The 21,186-nt window shown below is 44.0% G+C and overlaps 1 protein-coding gene across 6 annotated transcripts in view; it reads right to left on the reverse strand.

Moving 5' to 3' along the window:
• dnah1 (dynein, axonemal, heavy chain 1) overlaps positions 1-21,186 on the reverse strand; it is a 510,234-nt gene that overhangs the window by 293,809 nt on the left and 195,239 nt on the right. For all 6 annotated transcript variants that reach the window (XM_078209369.1, XM_078209371.1, XM_078209370.1 and 3 more), the window contains 4 exons: positions 15,301-15,465; positions 11,886-12,007; positions 5,341-5,446; positions 1,430-1,609 (listed from right to left, as the gene is read on the reverse strand). In XM_078209369.1, coding sequence (XP_078065495.1) covers positions 1,430-1,609; positions 5,341-5,446; positions 11,886-12,007; positions 15,301-15,465 — 573 coding nt within the window. The remainder of the gene's footprint in view (positions 1-1,429; positions 1,610-5,340; positions 5,447-11,885; positions 12,008-15,300; positions 15,466-21,186) is intronic.

A 21,186-nucleotide genomic window follows, 5' to 3' on the forward strand; every position in this document is an offset into this window, starting at 1 on the left:
TACCTGCATTTTTAAAAATTCTCTAAACACAGAAAAAGCATCATCTTTTAAAGGGGCTATGCAATGCTTTCCCCCCTAGCATTTTACAATTTTGCCATTCTTACAAACACCAAATTCTTACTTCCTACCTCCAAATCTACAATTACTCTCCCCAACTTCGCAGCACTATGCACAGCACTTGTTGGGCCACAACTTCTGGTCTCCACATGAAGCCCTGCGGAAGTACTGACAAGCAGACCTCTGTGGGAATTGCCTGGGAAGTTTCAACTTCCAATAGGTGGTTCCCTGCTCCCTGGGAACCTCTGTGAATGGCTCTGACCCTGTGCTGGATTTGGACACATGGGACGACAGTTCTACGGTTCTGTTATATATTTAAGTGATTGAATGATTGCTTTAAGAGCCAGTCGCATGACTTGATGATGATGCCATTGGGTGTTTCAAAGGCTCCTGTTTAGTTTCATTTTCTACTCAGTACAAGCAACAGCTCTCAGAATAAACCTTATTGTTGTTGTTCTGAATCTACGTGTGTAAACCAAATCTTTTTCTTTAAAACCCACAACCCCTAATGTAGTTAGGACATTATAGGTACTTACCTAGATAGTCATCCAGGAAATGTTAGACAGAAAATATTGAGTCTAACATCTGAGCAACGCTACAACTCACCTACTGATCACCCTGACTCCCCAACTATTCCCCCCCCCCCCCCCCCCCCCCCCCCCTCCCACATACACAGATTTAAAGTGATTTTAAGATGAAACAAATGTGATGTGAGAAAAAACATTTTCACACACGTGGTTTGGGTCTGGAGTGCACTGCTTGGAGGTGTGGTGAGGAAGGTTCAATTGAGGTATCCATGAGGGAATTAGATGATTATTTGAACAGAAGCAATGTGCAGGGGTACGGGAAAAAGGCAGGGGAATGGCATTAAGTCATAATGCCCATTTGGACAGCTGGTGCAGACACGATGAGCTGAATCATCTCCTTCTGCGCCATAAGAATTCTGTGATTCTGTGACTGGGAAAATACCTTTTAAAGCGTCCATGACTATGGTAATCACATTGTCTATTTTCTAAGCTTTTGTTGAGAGCATCTGAATGAAAGCTATCCCAACATTACTATGGGTCCTTGACATCACTGAAGGCAAATTGTGGGCAATGTCTTTTTGGAATTTATTATGGTCTCAATATGTACCTCGTTAATAATAAGTTATGATATAACCTTCATTTTACATGTTTGATTTGGCTCTTCGACATGGCCCATGATTGTTAATTTAGTCATGAAGAAGATTATTTTGTTCTCCTATTAAAAGCAAGAAGAGCTGCTAATATAATTATCATTAATTATATTGCAGCAGCAATTTCCTGGTCTATTACCCAATCAAAGTAGATGAGGGACCAATGTAACAACAACATCAGCACATTATTCTTACCTCCGGATACGTTTTCAATGATCTCTCAATGTTATCTTTCACACTCTCCTTCATAACCTTTTCTACATCCAGGAGCCAGTCCTCCACGTTTCCTGTGGGATAGATGGTTCTGAAAAGTTCAACCTCCTCTCCTTCTGCGGAGTACATGTGTGTGATGTTCAGGTCCTCCTCAAAATGTAACTTAAAAATAACAAAAAATATTAAACTCTTACACTAAAGCTACAAAATGAGATCAATAAAAGATTTTTAAAAATCTAATATAAAGATGTGTTAAGCAAGAACTGGATTTAAACAGACATGCCTCAGACCTTTCTGTTTCCCTGATAACTTGTAGGGACCATGCATAAGGCTTTGCTAAGGCTAGATCTCACTTTGTTAATGAGGCATGGAACAGAATTGCTTAGGTGAGAAATGTAAAATGTCGCTCTAATGCAGCAAAAAGCATTTTTGGATTGAAACACCATGTCAAATGAATATAAAGGCAGGTTTGTTCCCTTAGGTGGACATCCATCCTTGTTCTGCTGGCAGCCTTTGAAACACCACCCTCTTCATTATTGTCCAACTATGTGGAATATTCTTATCAATCTAATCAGAGCCAGAATATCACTTATAATGACCTCTCTTCTCACTCCTGCACCATCATCTCTGGTGTCCATAAGACATAGGAGCAGAATTAGGCCACTCGGCCCATCGAGTCTGCCCCGCCATTCAATCATGGATGATATTTTTCTCATCCCCATTCTCCTGCCTTTTCCCATAGCCCCTGATCCCTTTATTAATCAAGAATCTATCTACCTCTGTCTTAAATACACTCAATGACGTGACTTCCACAGCCTTCTGCGGCAAACAGTTCCACAGATTCACCACTCTCTGGCTGAAGAAATTCCTCCTCATCTCTGTTCTAAAGGATCGATCGTCCCTTTAGACTGAGGTTGTGCCCTCTGGTTCTAGTTTTTCCTACTAATGGAAACATCCTCTCCACGTTCACTCTATCCAGGCCTCGCAGTATCCTGTAAGTTTCAATAAGATCCCCCCTCATCCTTCTAAACTCCAACGAGTACAGACCCAGAGGCCTCAATCATTCCTCATACGACAAGCTCTTCATTCCAGAGATCATTCTTGTGAACCTCCTGTGTACCCTTTCCAAGGCCAGCACATCCTTCCTTAGATATGGGGCCCAAAACTGCTCACAATACTCCAAATGGGGTCTGACCAGAGCTTTATACAGCCTCAGAAGAACACCCCTGCTCTTGTATTCTAGCCCTCTTGACATGAATGCTAACATTGCATTTGCCTTCCTAACTGCTGAATGAGCCTGCACGTTAACCTTTAGAGAATCTTGAACAAGGACCCCAAAGTGTCTTTGTGCTTCTGATTTCCCAAGCATTTTCCTGTTTAGAAAATAGTTTATGCCTCCATTCCTCCTTCCAAAGTGTATAACCTCACACTTTTCCACATTGTATTCCATCTGCCACCTCTTTGCCCACTCTCCTAACCTGTCCAAGTCCTTCTGCAGCCTCCCTGCTTCCTCAATATTACCTGCCCCTCTACATATCTTTGTATCATCTGCAAACTTAGCAACAGTGACTTCAGTTCCTTCTTCCAAATCGTTAATGTATATTGTGAAAAGTTGTGGTCCCAGCACTGACCCCGGAGGCACACCACTAGTCACCGGCTGCCATCTTGAAAAGAAACCCTTAATCCCCACTCTCTGCCTTCTACCAGTCAGCCAATCCTTTATCCATGCCAGGATCTTACCCTTAACACCATGGGCTCTTAACTTATTTAACAGTCTCCTATGTGGCACCTTGTCAAAGGCCATCTGGAAACCTAAATAAATCATGTCCACTGGTCCCCCAATAATCTAACATTGGCGCCCACCTATTTTTCATCTATATGCTGTTCCATGATGACATTCCAAAATGAAAATATTAGCTTTCACATGTACACCAACACCCAGTTTTCCTCATCACCATCTCTCTCATCTTCTCCACTATTGCTAAATTATCAGATATCTGAATTCAGTAGAAAGTTTCTCTAATTAAATATTGGGAAAACAGAAGTCATGTATCTTTGGTCCTGCTCAAAACTCAATTTCCTAGCTACGAACTTCATCCCTCTCCCAGAAGACTGCCTTGAGACTAAACCAGACTGTTTGTAACTTTGCTGTCATGTGTGACTGTGAGATGAGTTTCCAACCAAATATCTGCCACCACGACCATTTATTTCCACCTCCCTAATCTTGTTTGACTTCTCAATGCACCTGCTTCTAAAACCTTCATTCATGCCTTTTTACCTATAGATTTGACTATTCCAACACACACCTGGCTGACCTCCCACATTCTACCCTCTGCAAACTTGAGATCATCCAAAACTCTGTCATCCACTCATGTCCTTACTCGCACCAAGTCGCTGACCTAATTTGGCTCGCATTCAAGCAACAAATATTTTAAAAATTCTCATCCTTGTTTTCATGTGCCTCCATGGCCTCACTTCTCTCTCTCTCTCTGTAATCTCTGCCACACCCACAACTTGCTGTGTTTATCTAATTTTGGCCTCTTCATCATTCCTGTTTTTAACTGCTCCACCAAATTTCCTCCCCACTTCTCTCCACCTCTCTTTCTTCCTTTAAGAAACTCCTTAAAATCTACCTCTTTGGTCTGATTTTTGACCATTTGCCCTAAAATCACCTTATAGGCTTGGTCACTAATTTAATTTTATAACACTTCGGATAAATGCTTTGGAATGTTTTATTACATTAAAGGCACTATATAAATATGTTGATCTTCTGAATGTAATTGTGCTTATGCTAATCTGGGAATGCTTGATGTTGACTTTGGCCATCCACGATTGCAAAGAGATAATAAGCCTAAACCCAGAAAATAATGGACCATTTATTTGATTTTGGTTGTAGGCAAGTTGTTTGAAAGGATTATTAATTCAACTTGCCTACAACCAAAAAAAGAATGGTTATTATCTTATCATAGTTTCTGGTAAAGAAGATCTCATCATGTCAACTTAGTTGATTTTTTTGAGGAAATTGCAAAGTTTGCTGGACATTTGAAGCCTAATTAAAGGTGAAAATGTTTATGGTGTATGGTTTTTTTTTTCAAAATTTCTTTGACAAAATGCCACATAGAAGGTTACTAATCAACATTGAGCTTTGAGGTACTGAAGACAGATTTTGAATTGGGCGAGGAATTGGTAACATTCCTAATCTCTTTTTTCCCAATCCCTTTTCATAAGATTGTCCCACCAATCCCAGAACAAGTTTGGTGAATCTTCGTTGCACTCCCTCTATGGCAATGATATCCTTTTTGAGGTAAGGGGACCAATCTGCACACAGTACTCGAATCAATGTTCTATATAATTGCAGCAAGGCCTCACTAATCCTGTGCTCAAATCCTCTTGTGAAAAAGGCTAACATTCCATTAGCCTTCCTAATAGCTTGCTGCACCTGCATGTTAGCCCTCAGTGACTTATGGACAAGGGCATTCAGGTCTCTTTGTACATCTACACTTTATAATTTCTTATCATTTAGGAAACACTCTGCACATCTGTTCCTTCTACCAAAGTGGATTACCTCACATTTTTCCACAATATATTCCATTTGCCATGTTCTTGCCCATTCACTAAGTTTGTTAATATCCTCCTGTAACCGTTTTACATCTTCCTCACAAACACATGCCCGCCTAACCTTTTACCATCTCCTCCTGGAACAAGGATAGATGAAAGTCAGACAAGGCTGAATGACCATTGTTTTGATCTGTGCTCAATCTCTTGTCCACTAGAAAATGGATTAAGACGCTCCATCCTCATTTCACAGAGGATCCTTATTGTCACTGACAAAGGTTCCAAGAGATGGGAATAAAATGATTAAAGCACATGTCTTAGCTTCCTTTTTGGCTTACTTGAGCAACATTTTCAAAGCACTTGCGCAAGTGCGGTTGAACAGCAGTAGGATCTTTAGTCTGAGATAAGATTTCAAGTAGTTCATCATCTGATAGGAAGTAGAATCTGTAGTACAATGAATAGATTCATGTTAAAATGGAACAAACATCATTATATTTGCGGCTCTTTGTGCATTTTTACAGTTAGCTTATCACAATTAAATCTATCTAAACATTTTACTTACCCTAGTTTCTAAAGTGGAATTATTATACATTTCATAGAATCATAGAATCCCTACAGTGCAAAAGGAGGCCATTCAACCCACCGAGCTTGCACCGACAACAATTCAACCCAGACCTTAATCCCGTAACCGCAGTTATTTACCCTGCTAGCCCCCTAACACTAAGGAGCAATTTACCATGGCCAATTAACCTAACCCGCACATCTTTGGAGTGTGGGAGCAAACCAGAGCACCTGGAGGAAACCCACACAGACATGGAGGGAACGTGCAAACTCAACACAGGCAGTCACCCAGTACCAGAATCGAACGCAGGTCCCTGATGCTGTGAGGCAACATTGCTAATCACTGTACTACCATGCCATCTTAAGCTTATTTCCTAACCTCTCAATTCTGGCTGGAATTCTCGAACCTTGGTCGTGGCTGAGATTCTTCAGCCCCGCTGCGCTGAATGGTGTTTTGGCTGAGCGCCAAATTCTCCATTCTTGGTGGCACAGTGAACAAGATCAGAGAATTCCGCCATCTATATTCAAGGAATCTGGATCGAATAGGAGAAATATGTTTATGAACAATATATTATATTTAATGTGAACAAATGCAATATTATGAGACTGGAGAAGTGTAAAAAGTAGTGCGAATATAAGATAAATACAGGGGGCAACATGAGAAAAAAATTCGGTGGTACTGGTAAATAGCTTATTGAAACCATCAGCGTGGTAACAGATAGAAGTAGGGAAGCCAAACAAGATCTTAGGATGTATAGCTGGGGAATTCCAAGATAATATCGAATGCATATAGAATTTTGCATAAAGGGGTCTAAAACAATGGGTCACAATGTCAGGATATGTGGTAGGCCATTTAGGACTAAGATGAGGAGAAAGCTCTTCATTCCGAGGGTATGAACCTGTGGAATTCTTCACCATAGAAGTCTGTGGGGGCCAAGTCACTGAATATGTTTAAAAGGGATAGCTTTCTCGACTCTAAACGTATCAACGGATATGGGGAGAGAGGGGAATATGGTGTTGAGATAGAGGATCAACCATGATGATATGGAATGGTGAAGCAGTCTGAATGACCTCCTAGTTTAATTGGATTCAAATTTCACCATCTGCTGTGGTGGGTTTTGAACCTGGATCCCTAGAGCATTACCATGGATCTCTGGATTACTAGTTCAGTGACAATACAATACGAATACACTTCTGCCATTTCAGCTTTGGAGAGTGTACAGAGCACAAATAAAACAATAGTGAGCTTTATGCACCAGAGTTTCAAAATGAGATTAAGAAACCTGTCAATAATTACACTGCAGAAAAAAAAAATTACAAAAGGTATCCTTTTAAACTCTTCTAGATTCTATGGGTTATAAATCAACTGAACTCAATAAATTATTTGACATACCATAAACTCTGAAGCCAGGGAGCATGAATTTAGGGTTAGAAAAGACAAGATTAAAATGCAATGTATATTTAACGCCATCATACAAAATATATTAAGCTAATCATTCTTGATGACTTAACACAAGAATTGGTTTGGATTAGCAGACATGGGAAGGAGTCATTGGAAAAATGAACAGATGCGCTGAGCATGAACTCTAAATCACCAACACAGTTCTCCTCCTACCTAACCCCAACAACATGTCTTGGATGCATTCCTGTTCTGTGCATTAGCATCTAATTAACTATGCCATCATAGCAGAGGGACAGGCAACATATGCGCGTAATGAAAGCCATGTTCAGCACCAACTGCCAGATTGACCACCGTCTTACCATTTCAAAGTTCAACATCAAAATCTATCCTCCTAGGTATCCCCAGGGTGTGAAAGTCCAGAAGCATCTCAATATGTCAAGGGTTAAACAGGCAATCATGAAGGAATCTCTCTCAAAGAAACACGAGAGGCACTCGTGTACAGTGAAAATGGACACTCACTGCATTGAGGATGACTGGGTGATCTTCAGTGATATAGTGTACTTCATTTCATGGCTCTACCTCACGTAAGCATCAAGCCTGGTTTGATGAAAACAATGACATAATCCAGAAACTACTGGATGATAAACACTGCCTCCACAGGGTTTGCTTCAATGACAATCCAAGCATGATGCCTACTGAAACATTTGCAGGATTGCCCAATGCAGGCTCAGAGAGCTTAAAGACACTTGGCTGAATCAAAAAACACACAAATTTCAGTCATATGCCGAACAACAAAGAGATTCTACGTTGTTCTGAAATCTGCATCATGTTCACTAATTCATCCCCAAGCCCCAGTGCCAATGGGTTGACACTACTTACAAAATGTCCAAATTCTAGAAAGATCGAACAGCATTTCAACCACATCTTCAATTGACCTTCATCCATCAATGAAAAAACAATAAACAGGCTGCCATAGGTTTCGGTCTACTCTCTTGATAACCTTCCCATTATTGCTAGAAACAACAAATGTAATCAAGCTCCTGTCCAGCAGCACAGCTCCAACAGCTGATGCTATCCCAGCTGCGGTCTACAAGGCTGGAGATCAATTCCTGGGTCAAGAAGCTCACTCTTTCACTCTATGTATCCTGCAAAATACAAAGATTCCCCCATTGCCTACCTGTACAAAATCTTTGCCAGAATCCTTCTGAACCACTTTGTGCAATATCTGGACCAGGGTCTGCTGGTCAATGTGGCTTCAGAAAAGCTTGAGGTACCACTGTTTTGGTGTTTGCAGTTAGAAATCTCCAGAAGAATTACCATGAAAAGAACATAAACCTCTACACTAAGATAAAAGCAAAATACTACAGATGCTGGAATCTGAAACAGAAACAGAAAACACTGGAAAAGCTCAGCAGGTCTGACAGCATCTGTGGAGAGAGAATAGAGCCAACATTTCAAGTCTGGATGACCCATCAAGCCTTTGACACAGTCAATCGTGAAGTTGTTTGGAAGTGAATGGAAAAATTCACCTGCCTCGAGAAATTCATTGCAAGACTCAATATTCCACAATGGCATCCTGCCTGAGGCCTGGTTGACAATGAGTCTTTTGACCCATTCCCAGTCACTAATAGAGTTAAACAGGCTAGTGCCAACAGTTTTTCTCTGCCATGCTTTCCAATGCCTTCCAAATTAGTGGTCCTGGCATGGATATCAGATATTGCATGGATGGAAATTGCTCAATCTGAGACGGGTCCAGGCAAAGACCAAATTCGCCAAGGGTATACTTCGCAATTTCCTGTTTGCCGATGACTACCAGTTCAAAGTTGGACATGTAATGTAATATGGGCATGAACTCCAATGTATATGATTCAGCTTTACAATCATCACAAAGATAACTGAAAAAATGTACCAGCCTGCTCCAGAACAGCACATCTCCAGAAGCTGGTGAAGTTCACATAACTTGGCAGCACACTTTCTCAAGCTGTCTATATTGACGACGTGATGCATGCAAGAATTGCCAAAGCAAGTGCAGCCTTCGGTAGACTTTAAACATTAGTATGGGAATGAAGAGGAGTAACCCTATCAAACTGAAAGTCCACTCTACTTTACATATGCAAAACTTGGACTGTGTACCAGGATCATGCTAACAGGTCAACCTCTTTCACTTGAGCTGCCTTGGGAAACTCCTAAATGCAATGCAAGGTACCAGACTGAGGTGCTCACCCAAGCTTACATGTCAAGTATCCATACTATATTGAGACAGTCACAAATGAGTTGGGCTGATCATGTAGCCAGCGTGTCTAACACATTCTTATCAAAGTGAATCTTCTAAGGAAAGCTTCTATGGGGTGTGCTCTCATGGCAGTCAAAGGAAGCACTACAAGGACACACTGAAAGCTACACTTAGGAGTTTTGATAGATGCTTTAAATCCTGGGAGAATATTGCCCAAGGCCATTGCACCTCGTGCAACTAAATAAAAATGGTGCAGTCTCCTTCAAAAGCAAAGCATATATCAGAGGTCCAAAGCCAGCAAATCATCCAAAACTCAATCGTTTTCTTTCACATACTCAGGCCTAAGAGTAATCAATTAATGGCCATTCACGTGCCTCATCTCAACCCCACTGCAATATTTAATGTGCTGCAGAAGGAGGCCACATCAGATAGGAAGCCCATCGAGGTAGTGTTGGCCAAGGGGCAGGGGGTTACCTTATTTGGGAGTCCCCGTGCCAATCAGAGGCACTGCCCTACAAGTTCATATACTCCCTCTCCTCTTAACCCTCCCCAACCTCTCATACCTGACCCTCACACGCCTCTCACCTTCCTCACTGGAGCCAGCCAGCCAGGCTCTATCAGTACCAGGGGCTTACCTTTAGTCTGGTATCCATTAATTCCTCTTCCTTGGGGACTGCCTGTGGTCAATACCTGGCGTTACTGGCACTGCAGAGCTACTGGTCAATTTGATTGATATCTAAGGCAGGACTACCACCCGAGCGAGGGACACAAGCTCTGTCTCTCTGGAGACAGGGAGTGGGCTGCACGGTGGCACAGTGGTTAGCCTACTGCCTCATATCGCCAGGGACCTGGGTTAAATTCCGGCCTTGAGTGACTGTCTGTGTGGAGTTTGCACATTCTCCCCATGTCTGCGTGGTAAATTGCCCCTTAGTGTTAGGGGGTCCGCAGGGTAAATATGTTGGGTTACAGGGATAGGACATGGGGCGATTGTTGTTGGTGGGTCAAATTGCCTCCTGCACTGTAGGGATTCTATGATGCTATGAGAGGTGAAATGACCGCAGGAAAGCTGGGCATAAAGAAACCAATACTTACTATGCTTTTTTTATTCCTGAAAAGGCTTATGTTTTTATGGCAAATGAGGTCAATAATTAGGAGTTTAAAATGTATAGTATACATCCATTCTAACAATAAAGGCCATAACAAAGGTACTAAATCTAATTCTGTTCCTCATCCTCCACTCAAAATACCTATATTTATAGATCATAGAATCCTACAGTGCAGAAGGAACCCATCCAGTCCATCAAGTCTGCACCGACCACAATCCCACCCAGGCCCTATCCCCATAACCCCATACATTTACCCTAGCTAGTACCCCTGACTAAGGGGCAAATTTAGCATGGCCAATCCACCTAACCTGAACATCTTTGGCATGTGGGAGAAAACCGGAGCACCTGGAGGAAATGCATGCAGACATGGGGAGAACATGTAAACTCCACACAGTGACCCAATACGGGAATCGAAAAGCTGTGAGGCAGCAGTGCTAAACACTGTGCCACCGTGCTGCCATTATGTACCTTATGTAGCATCTTTCACAACATCAGGATCTAAAGTGCTTTACAGACGAAGATGTACTATTGAGGTATATGCAATGTTGTACGTGATAGCCAATTTGCAAGCAGTAAAGTCTCACAAGCAGCAATATAATAAATTACCAGATAGTCTGTTTTAGTGCTCTTAGTTGAGGGATAAATACTGGTCAGGACACCAGGGAGAACTTCCCTACATTTTTTCAAAATAGATCCATTGAATTGTTTGTGTCCACTTAGGACAAACGGCCATTTTAACATTTTATCTGAACAATGCCATCTTCAACAGTGCACCTTGGGAATGTCGAGGTGTGATAATGCTGCCGCGAAATCACAGCTGACACTTTGATTGAGATTGAAACTTTTGATCAGTGGTTAATGAACACCACTAGAACTGGTATACCAAATTAAAGCTCTGCTTATAATCCAATTATACATATTTGTTGAGTGTTATGGCTGTTCCAAGTGTTTGTCTTATAGTTGAACTCCAAGGTTATACTTTATTTTGGTCCCTGGAATTTCTTGGCAGGTGGAGGTCCTGTGGCACAGTGGGTAAAATCCTGTCTCTGAGCCAGAAACTCCAGGTTCAAGTTCTATTCCTGGACTTGATGGCCAAGGAAGATGTGTTCATAACACAGCCAAACAGGTTGAGTATTAATGTGTAACTCCTTCCAACATAGAGCAATGGTAGGTGGTAAGAGCAATAGAGATTCCTGGTTTAATCATGTGATGTAAAGAAGTTGGAACCTCGAGTGCAAACAGCATAGAATTTGATTCCCCATTCTGGCAGGGGTAGATTAGGGACCTGTTTCCTTGTTGTACCCATGATCAGACTTGCCTTCAGACAGAGAGCTCAAGAAAAGGAAGAAGTATCTTGGCATAGTTAAATGACTTCTTTTAAGGAAACCTTCTGACACCGACATCACTTCATTTTCTCAAATTAAATAGATACCGTTTTTTGAGTTTGTTTTCATAACCTGGCCCCTATTAGTCAGAAGCACAACAGGAGTTCTGCTCTACAATCTCTCGTCATCAACTCCAGAAAAATGATTCACTCTTTCATACAATTCCTTGGCATTGAAAAGAAAGTAAATCTTTTACCTAGGGAAAGAAGCTCTCTTTGTCTCCAGATATTCACTTAGACCTTTCTGCACAAGGTCCAGCTGTTTGTTACATTCACGTAAGTTGTCCAACAGCCTTAGTTCAGGACATACCTCAATAACCTGTGAAATTAGGTTAAAATGTCAATCAATAAGCAATCTTAATTCTCAGGTCAATAATTAATTATTTCTTTACATGGTGGTAGATTTTTCCCCAAGTGAAATATTGTAATAATAAGATGAACTCTTGGAGATTACTGTTAGTGATATTATCATACAAATGGTATAGGAGTTGGGCAAGAATTTGGCACAGTAGGAATTTTACTGGCACATCCGCCCGAGGTTCATACGATCCCAGCCGAGGCCAATAGAGAATGCCTTTCTCTGAGCCTGGCCCGCCCCCAGAAACGGGACGAGCGTGCTGGTAAAATTCCAGCCAGAGTGTGTTAAGCAATTGTACAATAATAGCACTAACACTAATTTCTGCCCTTGAATTTATTAAATCTTAAAGAGTGGCCTTTATTTAAGATATGAAGTCCGAGTTAATTGCACTGAATTTACTTCCTTTTCACATGATCACAATTGTGAAGATAACCCACATTTACATGTGTATAGATAGGTTGCATTTATAAAATAGAACATTAGAAATGAAGATTTTAACCCCATCAAGTAAATAAAAAGATAAAGTGATGGAAATGCACAGCAAGTCAGCCAGCTTCTAAAAGAGAAAAGAATGGTTAAAGTTTCAGATGGGGCCTTTATCAGGACATGTGAATGGCAAGTTGGTGAGGGTCTTCTCTTTGTTCCTGACTTCATCTTATGTGCACATAGACCGTTACAGTAAATATCACTCAACAAGGATCAAGAGTGGAAACTCTCGTTGAATGTTTCCTCCTCAGGCCACGGTAACATAGGCAAATGGCAGTAACAATCACTCTTGTAAGGAGATAGAATTTGCTCATGCTGAGATCACATTGGCTTTGGTTTATACCAGAATCGACTGTTTGTAACCAGGCCATTAAGCTTTCTCAAGATCCAACTGAAGTATTTTCATCTGATGTGGTCTATTTTTCAAAACAGCACTGTAGAATTGGAGAGCACTTGTATGGCAAGTTACACGCAGCATTGGATCCAGGCTATTTCCAGAGATAGCTTGTTAGAATGTTTGTTTGACTGGAGCTATTCAATACATGTGACACATGTTCAGCTTTTTTATTCAGCTATTGAATAGGCTCTGACTCTTGTCTGCTGTCTTTCTCAAACACTTAACTCCTGAACCTTCAGTGCAGAACAACAACTTGAATATATATGGTGCCTTTGAAGCAGCAAGATGTCTTACGACACTTCGCAGGAACATGATCAGGCAAAAATTGCCACTAAGCCAAATAAAAACATACTAGGATGGGTAACCACAAGTCCAGTCAAAGAGGTAGGTTTAAGAGAAAGTCTTAAAGAATGAAAAAGAGGTCAAGAGTTGGAATGATTTGAAGGCATGGAAACCTATAGTGAACCCTTTAAATTAGGAATGCTCAAGAGGTCCAATTAGAGTGCAAAAATCTCAGAAGGCTGTAATGCCACAGTAGGTAACAGTGTTAAAGAAGGGCATGGCCATGCTGCGATTTAAGTACTAGGGGCTAAGCTTTGTCAATAGGGAGAAGGTCTTGACAAAAGAAAGCAGGATCCAATTGTGCTTTATGTGATCCAGCCAGATCAAGTGATGAATGACTGAACCAACTGTCCACCATATACATTCACTTTTACATTACTAAGGGAGCAGAGATAAAGGCCAGGGTGAATGCAAGGAATTATTTTAATGAGGGACTAGGGCAGATCGATAGCTGCAGACCATCAAGACGAATAGAGGGCCAAAGGGTAGACAGTTGGGATTTTTGAAAATGCAATTGTAAGTGAAGTAGGGTTCAGAGAGGGAAGGTGGAGATTAATTCAAGTAAGTAATCAAAGATAGATTGTTTTTCTGACTGACAATATGGGAGCAGTGAGGCCACATGAGATGCCAAGATCATGGGAGTAGCTGTAAATAAGGGTGGGAGAGTTTGCATGAAAGATAGAAGGGCAGTAAACTTAAAAGACAGAGACACGATGAGTTGAGATAGAAGTTGATATCTTTGAGGATGTAGCAATGCTTAGTGCAGAAGCTGAAGGAGCAGAGAAAATATCTTGGTGAGAAATTTGGTACAGTATTTGAATGGGAAGTAGAGAACAAGTAATTTAAATGGGAAGTGAGAAGAGTGGAACATGAAATATCCAAAGGAAGAGAAAGTACCGACGAGTAGGGGACAGACCAAGGTGTGATTTGGTAATGAACCACACCACCACCCAGACAGTTTGTGTAGGGCAAGCAGTGGAAGGTATAGTCAAACAGAGATGCTTCATTAAGAAAGGAGATGTCATCAATCTTCATCCAGATTTTTATCGAGGCCATGACATCGAAACAATCATCCAGAATAAGTTCATGGATGGCAAAGGCCTTCACAATTCAGTGGATGTTCTAGAGGGGAATGTGACGAGGGGTGCTGATAGCTGTTACACTGGCAGATTGTATGGGACTAGCATTGGAGGGGTGAGTGGGATGGAAATGAGGTAAAAAAGATTAGTCCATGGAGGACGTGCTGGATGTGATAGACGACACGAATGTAGGATAGGGCAGTTGGGGGATGTAGTTCATAAGGAGGCAATGGCAGAAACACAAAGAGAAGCCATAGGCTTATCTAAAACTCAGTGAAGCTTGATATGGCAGCAGGAGAGTAGGAAGTTTGAGGAGAGTTGAAGAGGTGAGGTAGGGACTTGGCAGGGCAGAGTACTTGTGGGAAGAAATGAAAGGAGACATGGCAACAGGATAAAAGGGTCCAGAAGGGATAAAGTTAAAAAAAAGAAAAATGGGAGAAGAGATGGAAATAAAAGTGATGGGTTTGGATCTGGAGCAGCCACCAAAATATCCATGCAATTGGTTATGGGAAAACTCAAGATACATAGGCCTAGCTAACAAGATTAGGATGCATGTGTCTGGTAATAAATGGGGAATAGGGAGATGTCCTGGTTTGGAGACAGATGTGGAGAGAATGATCTATTACCTGTTTTGAAGGGATAGAGTATCAGAAGATGCAATACTGGAGATATTCAAATAGAATTGCAGTGCTACAGGGTTCGAGTGGGTTGCTGGAATTAACTGGATTGCTCTGGTAGCATGGATTTAATGGGCCAAATGGCCTCTTTCTGTTCCATATATGACTCTATAACTGCATTCCAAGGGAATGAAGAGCCTGTCGGTGTTCACAATCAATTATGGGGCACTTGACCATCTTCTCAACTAAGTTCATGGTGAGATAAAGCAAGAAAAGATTGAGTACAACAAGGTTATTGAAAAAAGAATTTTGTTAACAACAAAAGCACTACACCTTTCTGTTTTCATTTGCATTTTTCATAATGGTTACCCATAACCGCTCCATGGTATGGTATCGCTTGCTTTCCACTGGCAGTTGTCTATTGATGTCCTCAGAACTGAAGATAGGTTCTAGGTAAAGCCAGGACCTCTGACAAAGCAGCCACTCATCCAGGACATCCTGAAACAACATGGAATTCAAAAACGTATGCAAGTCTCCTGTAACATTTATACCAATGTTTAGAGTCTCCCTGATGCAACATTGATCCTTACGCAGCTTGGCTAGTTCAAATGCTTTGGAAAAGTGTATTCCTTAAGATGAGATATGCACATCTCCTGTAAACTGGTGTGAACTATCTCTCTGATAGGTAATACAGAATCTAGTGAAGACTGAAAATTTGGAGTCACGTTCCACTACTGCTGGAACAGCACATTTTTAGCTTGATTCATAAGTTCTTTTTGAGGCTTGAATGTAGGCGTGGAAGGTACAGCGGTCCTGGGGGAGGAGCGGTCCAGGGCAGGATTCAATTAACAGTTGAAATATCCGCCCAGTACCAAATGATGTGAATTCAAATCTGGAAGTAGCGCGAGAAACGGCCGGAAAAAGTTTTCACAGTCCCAGTTTGGGGCATACACATTGGCTAACATCAGGGACGTCCCGTCTAGTTTACCCGTGACAATGATGTTTCGGCCATTTGAGTCAGAAATGACATTGGCTACTACCAAGGGTAAGGACTTATGGATGAGGATTGCCGCCTCCTGCACCTTGGTGTGAAAAGTTGAGTGAAAACATTGACCCCCATCCTCTAGGGAGCCTAAAATAGTTCACTGGCCTAAGGTGGGTCTCTTGGAGGAATGCAATTTGGGTACCCAGTTGTCGAAGATGTTGAAATATCTTACTGCGCTTAACCGGATTATTTAATTCCCTTACATTCCAGCTGGTGAACTTGATTGCTCCGAGGTCGGAGTGTAAGGGCCTCCTAGCCAGCATCCCACATTCCTAACAGTAGCCTGGTATCCTTCCTCACTGAGGAGTCTCCCCCCAACTGCTGACATCGGCAGATGCCACACCTGAGGGGCCCACCAGCCATGGGGAACAAACCACAAGAGAGGGTGGGCTTGAAAGAGGCCAAACCCACACCCACAGAGAAAAAAATATATTGCAAAGACACAAAAACACCCACTCAGACCAAATCCCTCCTGCCCCCCGCAAAGGCCCTCCCAAACAAGGCGCCTGTGCCTCCAACACCTCCTTATCATGGCACCTTCACAGCACTCTGCATGGGACACGATCTCCACCCCCATTCCCATTGTGGTCACAGGTGCAATTACCTGAAAAGGTCTGTAGAAATACCAAACACTTAACACTTAACTTAAAAATCACAAAACCATTACCCTTTCCTGGCTGACAATTCCATGCAGGTTCATAAAAAAACAAATATCAATTTACATCTGCCGATTCAAAAGTCTGCTCCACAAATTTCATCGCCGCCACCAGATCCGTGAACTTGTGCTCGGTTCCATTGTTGAGAGCAATGCTCAAGCAGGCTGGAAAGCAAAGCCCAAACCTGGTCCCAGTACCGTCGTGCAGAAGTCATTTGACATCAGCGAAGGCCGCCCTTCTCCTTGCCACCACCGGGATAAAATCTGGAAATATCAACAGCTTATTTTCCTGGTACCTCAGAGTGGTAGCTTGTGCTGCTTGCCGCACGATTCTGTCTCGTGCTGAGGTGTAATGTGCTCATGCAATAATGGGCCGAGGAGCTTCGCCCGGTCTGGGCTTTGCCGTAACACTCTGTGCACACGATCCAGAAGTGGCTCATCCTCAAGTTCCAGCACATTCTTCAATAGCCGGGCGACAAAGTCTGTGATATTTGGGCCCTGGATTCCCTGAGGAAGGCTTACCAGACGGATGTTATTTCATTTTTGGGGTTCTTCCATCTCATCACATTTCTCCCTTAGGGACTTAACCTCCAATGTTAAATGAGTAACTTGGTTCTTCAGCTCGGAGATAGTGTTTCCACTAAATGCCTCCGAGTCCTCAAGCTCCTTCAAGTGGTTCTCATGGGCGACGATGACACCTTGGAGAGGTTTAACAGATGATCCGAGCTCCTCTCTCAGCTCGTCTATCTTGGCCTGCAACTCAGTGGCCCACTGGTCCAACCTACTGTCCAATCTTTGCCTCCATAATAGCTTCCCCTGTCCTTTCGCTCAGCATGCTCTGTTCAGGGATCCCTCCAGGAGAGCATGGTGGGGACCCCCCTCTGCCCCTGTGGTCCCACTCTTCGATTTTGGTTTGCCTCCTGCCATTTTGCCAGTGCCAGCGCCTGTGGGCTTACCCATTTCCTCCAGCCTGGAGCGCTATTTCTTGGTCCACATATCAAGCTGTCTCGCTGTTCGATCCACCAGAGTTCTTACATGGATTGCTTTTCACCATACTTCACCCTTAACTGGGCGAACAGAAGCAGCAAAGGATTCGCAGCCGAGCTGCAAGTTGCAACTCTTCTCCCTCACTTTAATTCATTCTTGGATGGGTGAAAAAAGAAACGACAGTGTCCCCACGGGTTGATCTGACAGTCGCAGTTTTTATGACACAGGAGCACTTCCCTGGGCCGCTCCCCACCCTAAACCAATTCACACTTGACTGAGTGAAAAAAACTACAAGATGGTTCCACGCTGAACTGCAAGTTCCAACATGCCCCTTATTGAGCTCTAGCTGCAAAAAAAATCCAAAAGTAGAAATAGCAATTTGCAATAGGACCTCAGTGGCTCCTGCTTCCCACTTTAATTCACCCTTTCTTGGGTGAAAAAAGAACAGAGAGTTTGCAGACAGAGCTGCAATCCACAGCCCCTCCCCCGCTGAGCACACATAGTAAATTCCAACCGGCAGGAAGGAATCTAAAAAAACCCTTTCCAGCTGGACTTTCGAAGTTCTCTCTTTGCAACTGCCCTTCAGGTATGTTTAAAGCTTGCTTGATGTGCATTAACCTCTTTCCAGACCTCAACAAACAGCCGGATTTCAAGAAGGATCTTGCCACCTATGGATCATGCTTCCTCACACACCAGCGCCATCTTTGATTCTGTCCAGTTTCCAAATTCTAAATTAAAACACACGGACACTTATATAACTTTTGTAACAATATAATGCAGACTTAAATAGTTTCCCAGGTTTAGAACATTGCAAATTGAAACATACAAACTGTGGTAAACCACTGTTAAGCATATTGCCTGTGTGTGTGTGACATGCCTGGACATGCCCCTGCCGGCCCTGCCTGAGACTCCTCCCCCCCCTGGTCCAGGTATAAAGGTGTCTGCTCCCCACCCCCCTGCCTCAGTCTCTGGACCAGTTCATCAGCATGGGTGTGCTCCAAGTCTTTTGCGAATAAAAGCCTATTTGTTCTTGCATACAAACTAGTCTTTGCTTGATTGATAGTGCATCAATTTTATTCGCAAAAAGTTTTGGGATGGAGCAAACACTAAAACCCGATAGATTAGAATTGGATCCTCAAGCTGTAGGAGCCTCTAACAGCTTCGATCACTGGCTGCGATGTTTCGAAACTTTCCTCACCGCCTCCGCTGTCCGTACCGAAACCGACAAGCTACACGTGCTCCACGCCCGGGTAAACGATCAAGTATTCTCGATGATTAGAGACGCTGAAACTTACATGGATGCGATCGATCTTTTAAAAGGCCAGTACAACAAACAGACTAATGTAATCTACGCCAGACATCTTCTGGCTACTCGCAGACAACAGCCAGGAGAATCGGGCGACCAATTCCTGCGTGCATTGCGAGCACTTGGCAGAGCCTGCAACTGCAAGGCCGCAACAGCCGCCCAAAACACTGAGGACTTAATCAGAGATGCCTATGTCACGGGTATCAGGTCAAACTATATCCGACAACGACTGCTGGAACAGGGTGGGCTGGATCTACAAAAGACTGTAGCGCTTGCCGACTCGTTAGAGGTGGCCTTCCATAATCACGAGGCCTACACCCCCACCACGGGAGCACATCGTGGATGCCACAGTCGCCGCCACCTCTGTACTTGGGAGGGCCGCAGGTCTACGCCACGTCCCACCAAAGACTCGACCGCTGCGGCAGTCTCTGGAGTCCCGAAGTGCAACTTCTGCGGCCTGGGGAAGCACCCCCGACAACGCTGCCCGGCGAAGGATGCGATCTGCTCCGGGTGTGGAAAGAAGGGCCATTACGCGAAGGTATGCAGGGCAAAGTCGACCTCCAAGCCCAGTAGCGCCGCGTGCGACCCGCGGGGCCGCCATCTTGGACACCTTCAGCCACGTGTGAGCCGTGCGGGCCGCCATCTTGGATGCTGTCAGCCGCGTCGCAAAATCCAACGGTGGCTTCGGTTACGCTGGACCAATCCAGGCCTCACCAACTCGCCAGGTCCATGATGGACATCGAGGTAAACGGTCGCACTACAAACTGTTTATTTGACTGTGGGAGTACGGAGAGCTTTATTCACCCTAACACAGTGAGTCGCTATGCCCTTTCAGTACTGCCAGTGAAGCAAACGATCTCCATGGCTTCAAAGTCCCACTCGGTGGATGTCCTCGGGTACTGCGTGGCGACCCTGACTGTACGGGGCACAGTGTACAAAAACCTCAGGCTCCTCGTGCTGCCACAACTCTGCGCTGCCGTACTCCTGGGGCTAGATTTCCTGTGTCACCTTAAGAGCGTCACCATGGAGTATAATGGGCCTTTTCCCCCGCTCTCTGTTTGCAATCACCAGTTCTTAGATCGCCCACCGCGCACCACCTGCAGCCTCTCGACCCTTAAAGTCGCCCCTCCCTCACTGTTTGAAAATCTCACCCCCGACTGCAAGCCCATCGCCACGAAGAGCAGGTGGTACAGCGCTGGAGACAGGGCTTTTATCAGGTCCGAAGTACAACGGCTCCTAGGGGAGGGGATCATCGAGGCCAGTACCAGCCCCTGGAGAGCCCAAGTAGTAGTTGTTAAGACTGCGGAGAAACATCGCATGGTCATTGACTACAGTCAGACCATTAACCGCTAGACGCAGCTGGACGCGTACCCCCTTCCCCGCATATCTGACATGGTTAATCAGATTGCGCAATATCGGGTGTTCTCCACCATCGACTTAAAATCTGCATACCACCAGCTCCCTATCCGCCCGGAAGACCGCCAATATACTGCCTTCGAGGCGGATGGCCGCCTCTATCACTTCCTTAGGGTCCCCTTCGGCGTCACCAGCGGGGTCTCGGTTTTCCAGCGTGAGATGGACCGAATGGTAGACCAGAACGGGCTGCGGGCCAACTTCCCGTACCTGGATAGCATCACCATCTGCGGCCATGATCAGCAGGACCACGACGCCAACCTCCACAAATTCCTCCACACCGCCACACTCCTAAATCTGACCTATAATAAGGAGAAGTGCGTATTCCGCACACGCCGCCTCGCCATCCTTGGTTGTGTTGTGGAAAACGGGGTCATTGGTCCCGATCCCGACCACATGCGTCCCCTCCTGGAACTTCCCCTCCCCACCAGCCTCAAAGCACTGAGGAGATGCCTGGGCTTCTTCTTGTATTACGCCCAGTGGGTCCCCAATTATGCGGATAAAGCCCGTCTGCTCATCAAATCCACCATTTTTCCCCTGACGGCAGAGGCCCGCCTGGCCTTCGACCGTATCAAAGCAGACAATGCGAAGGCCACAATGCACGCTGTAGACGAATCCATCCCGTTCCAGGTGGAGAGCGATGCGTCTGACTTTGCCCCAGCCGCCACCGTTAACCAGACGGGCAGACCCGTGGCCTTCTTCTCACGAACCCTCCAACGCCCTGAAATTCGACACTCCTCTGTCGAGAAGAAGGCCCAAGCCATAGTGGAAGCTGTACGGCACTGGCACCACTACTTAGCTGGTAAACGATTC

Source organism: Mustelus asterias, chromosome 3 (genome assembly GCF_964213995.1).
Source record: "Mustelus asterias chromosome 3, sMusAst1.hap1.1, whole genome shotgun sequence".
NCBI classification, from domain to species: domain Eukaryota; kingdom Metazoa; phylum Chordata; class Chondrichthyes; order Carcharhiniformes; family Triakidae; genus Mustelus; species Mustelus asterias.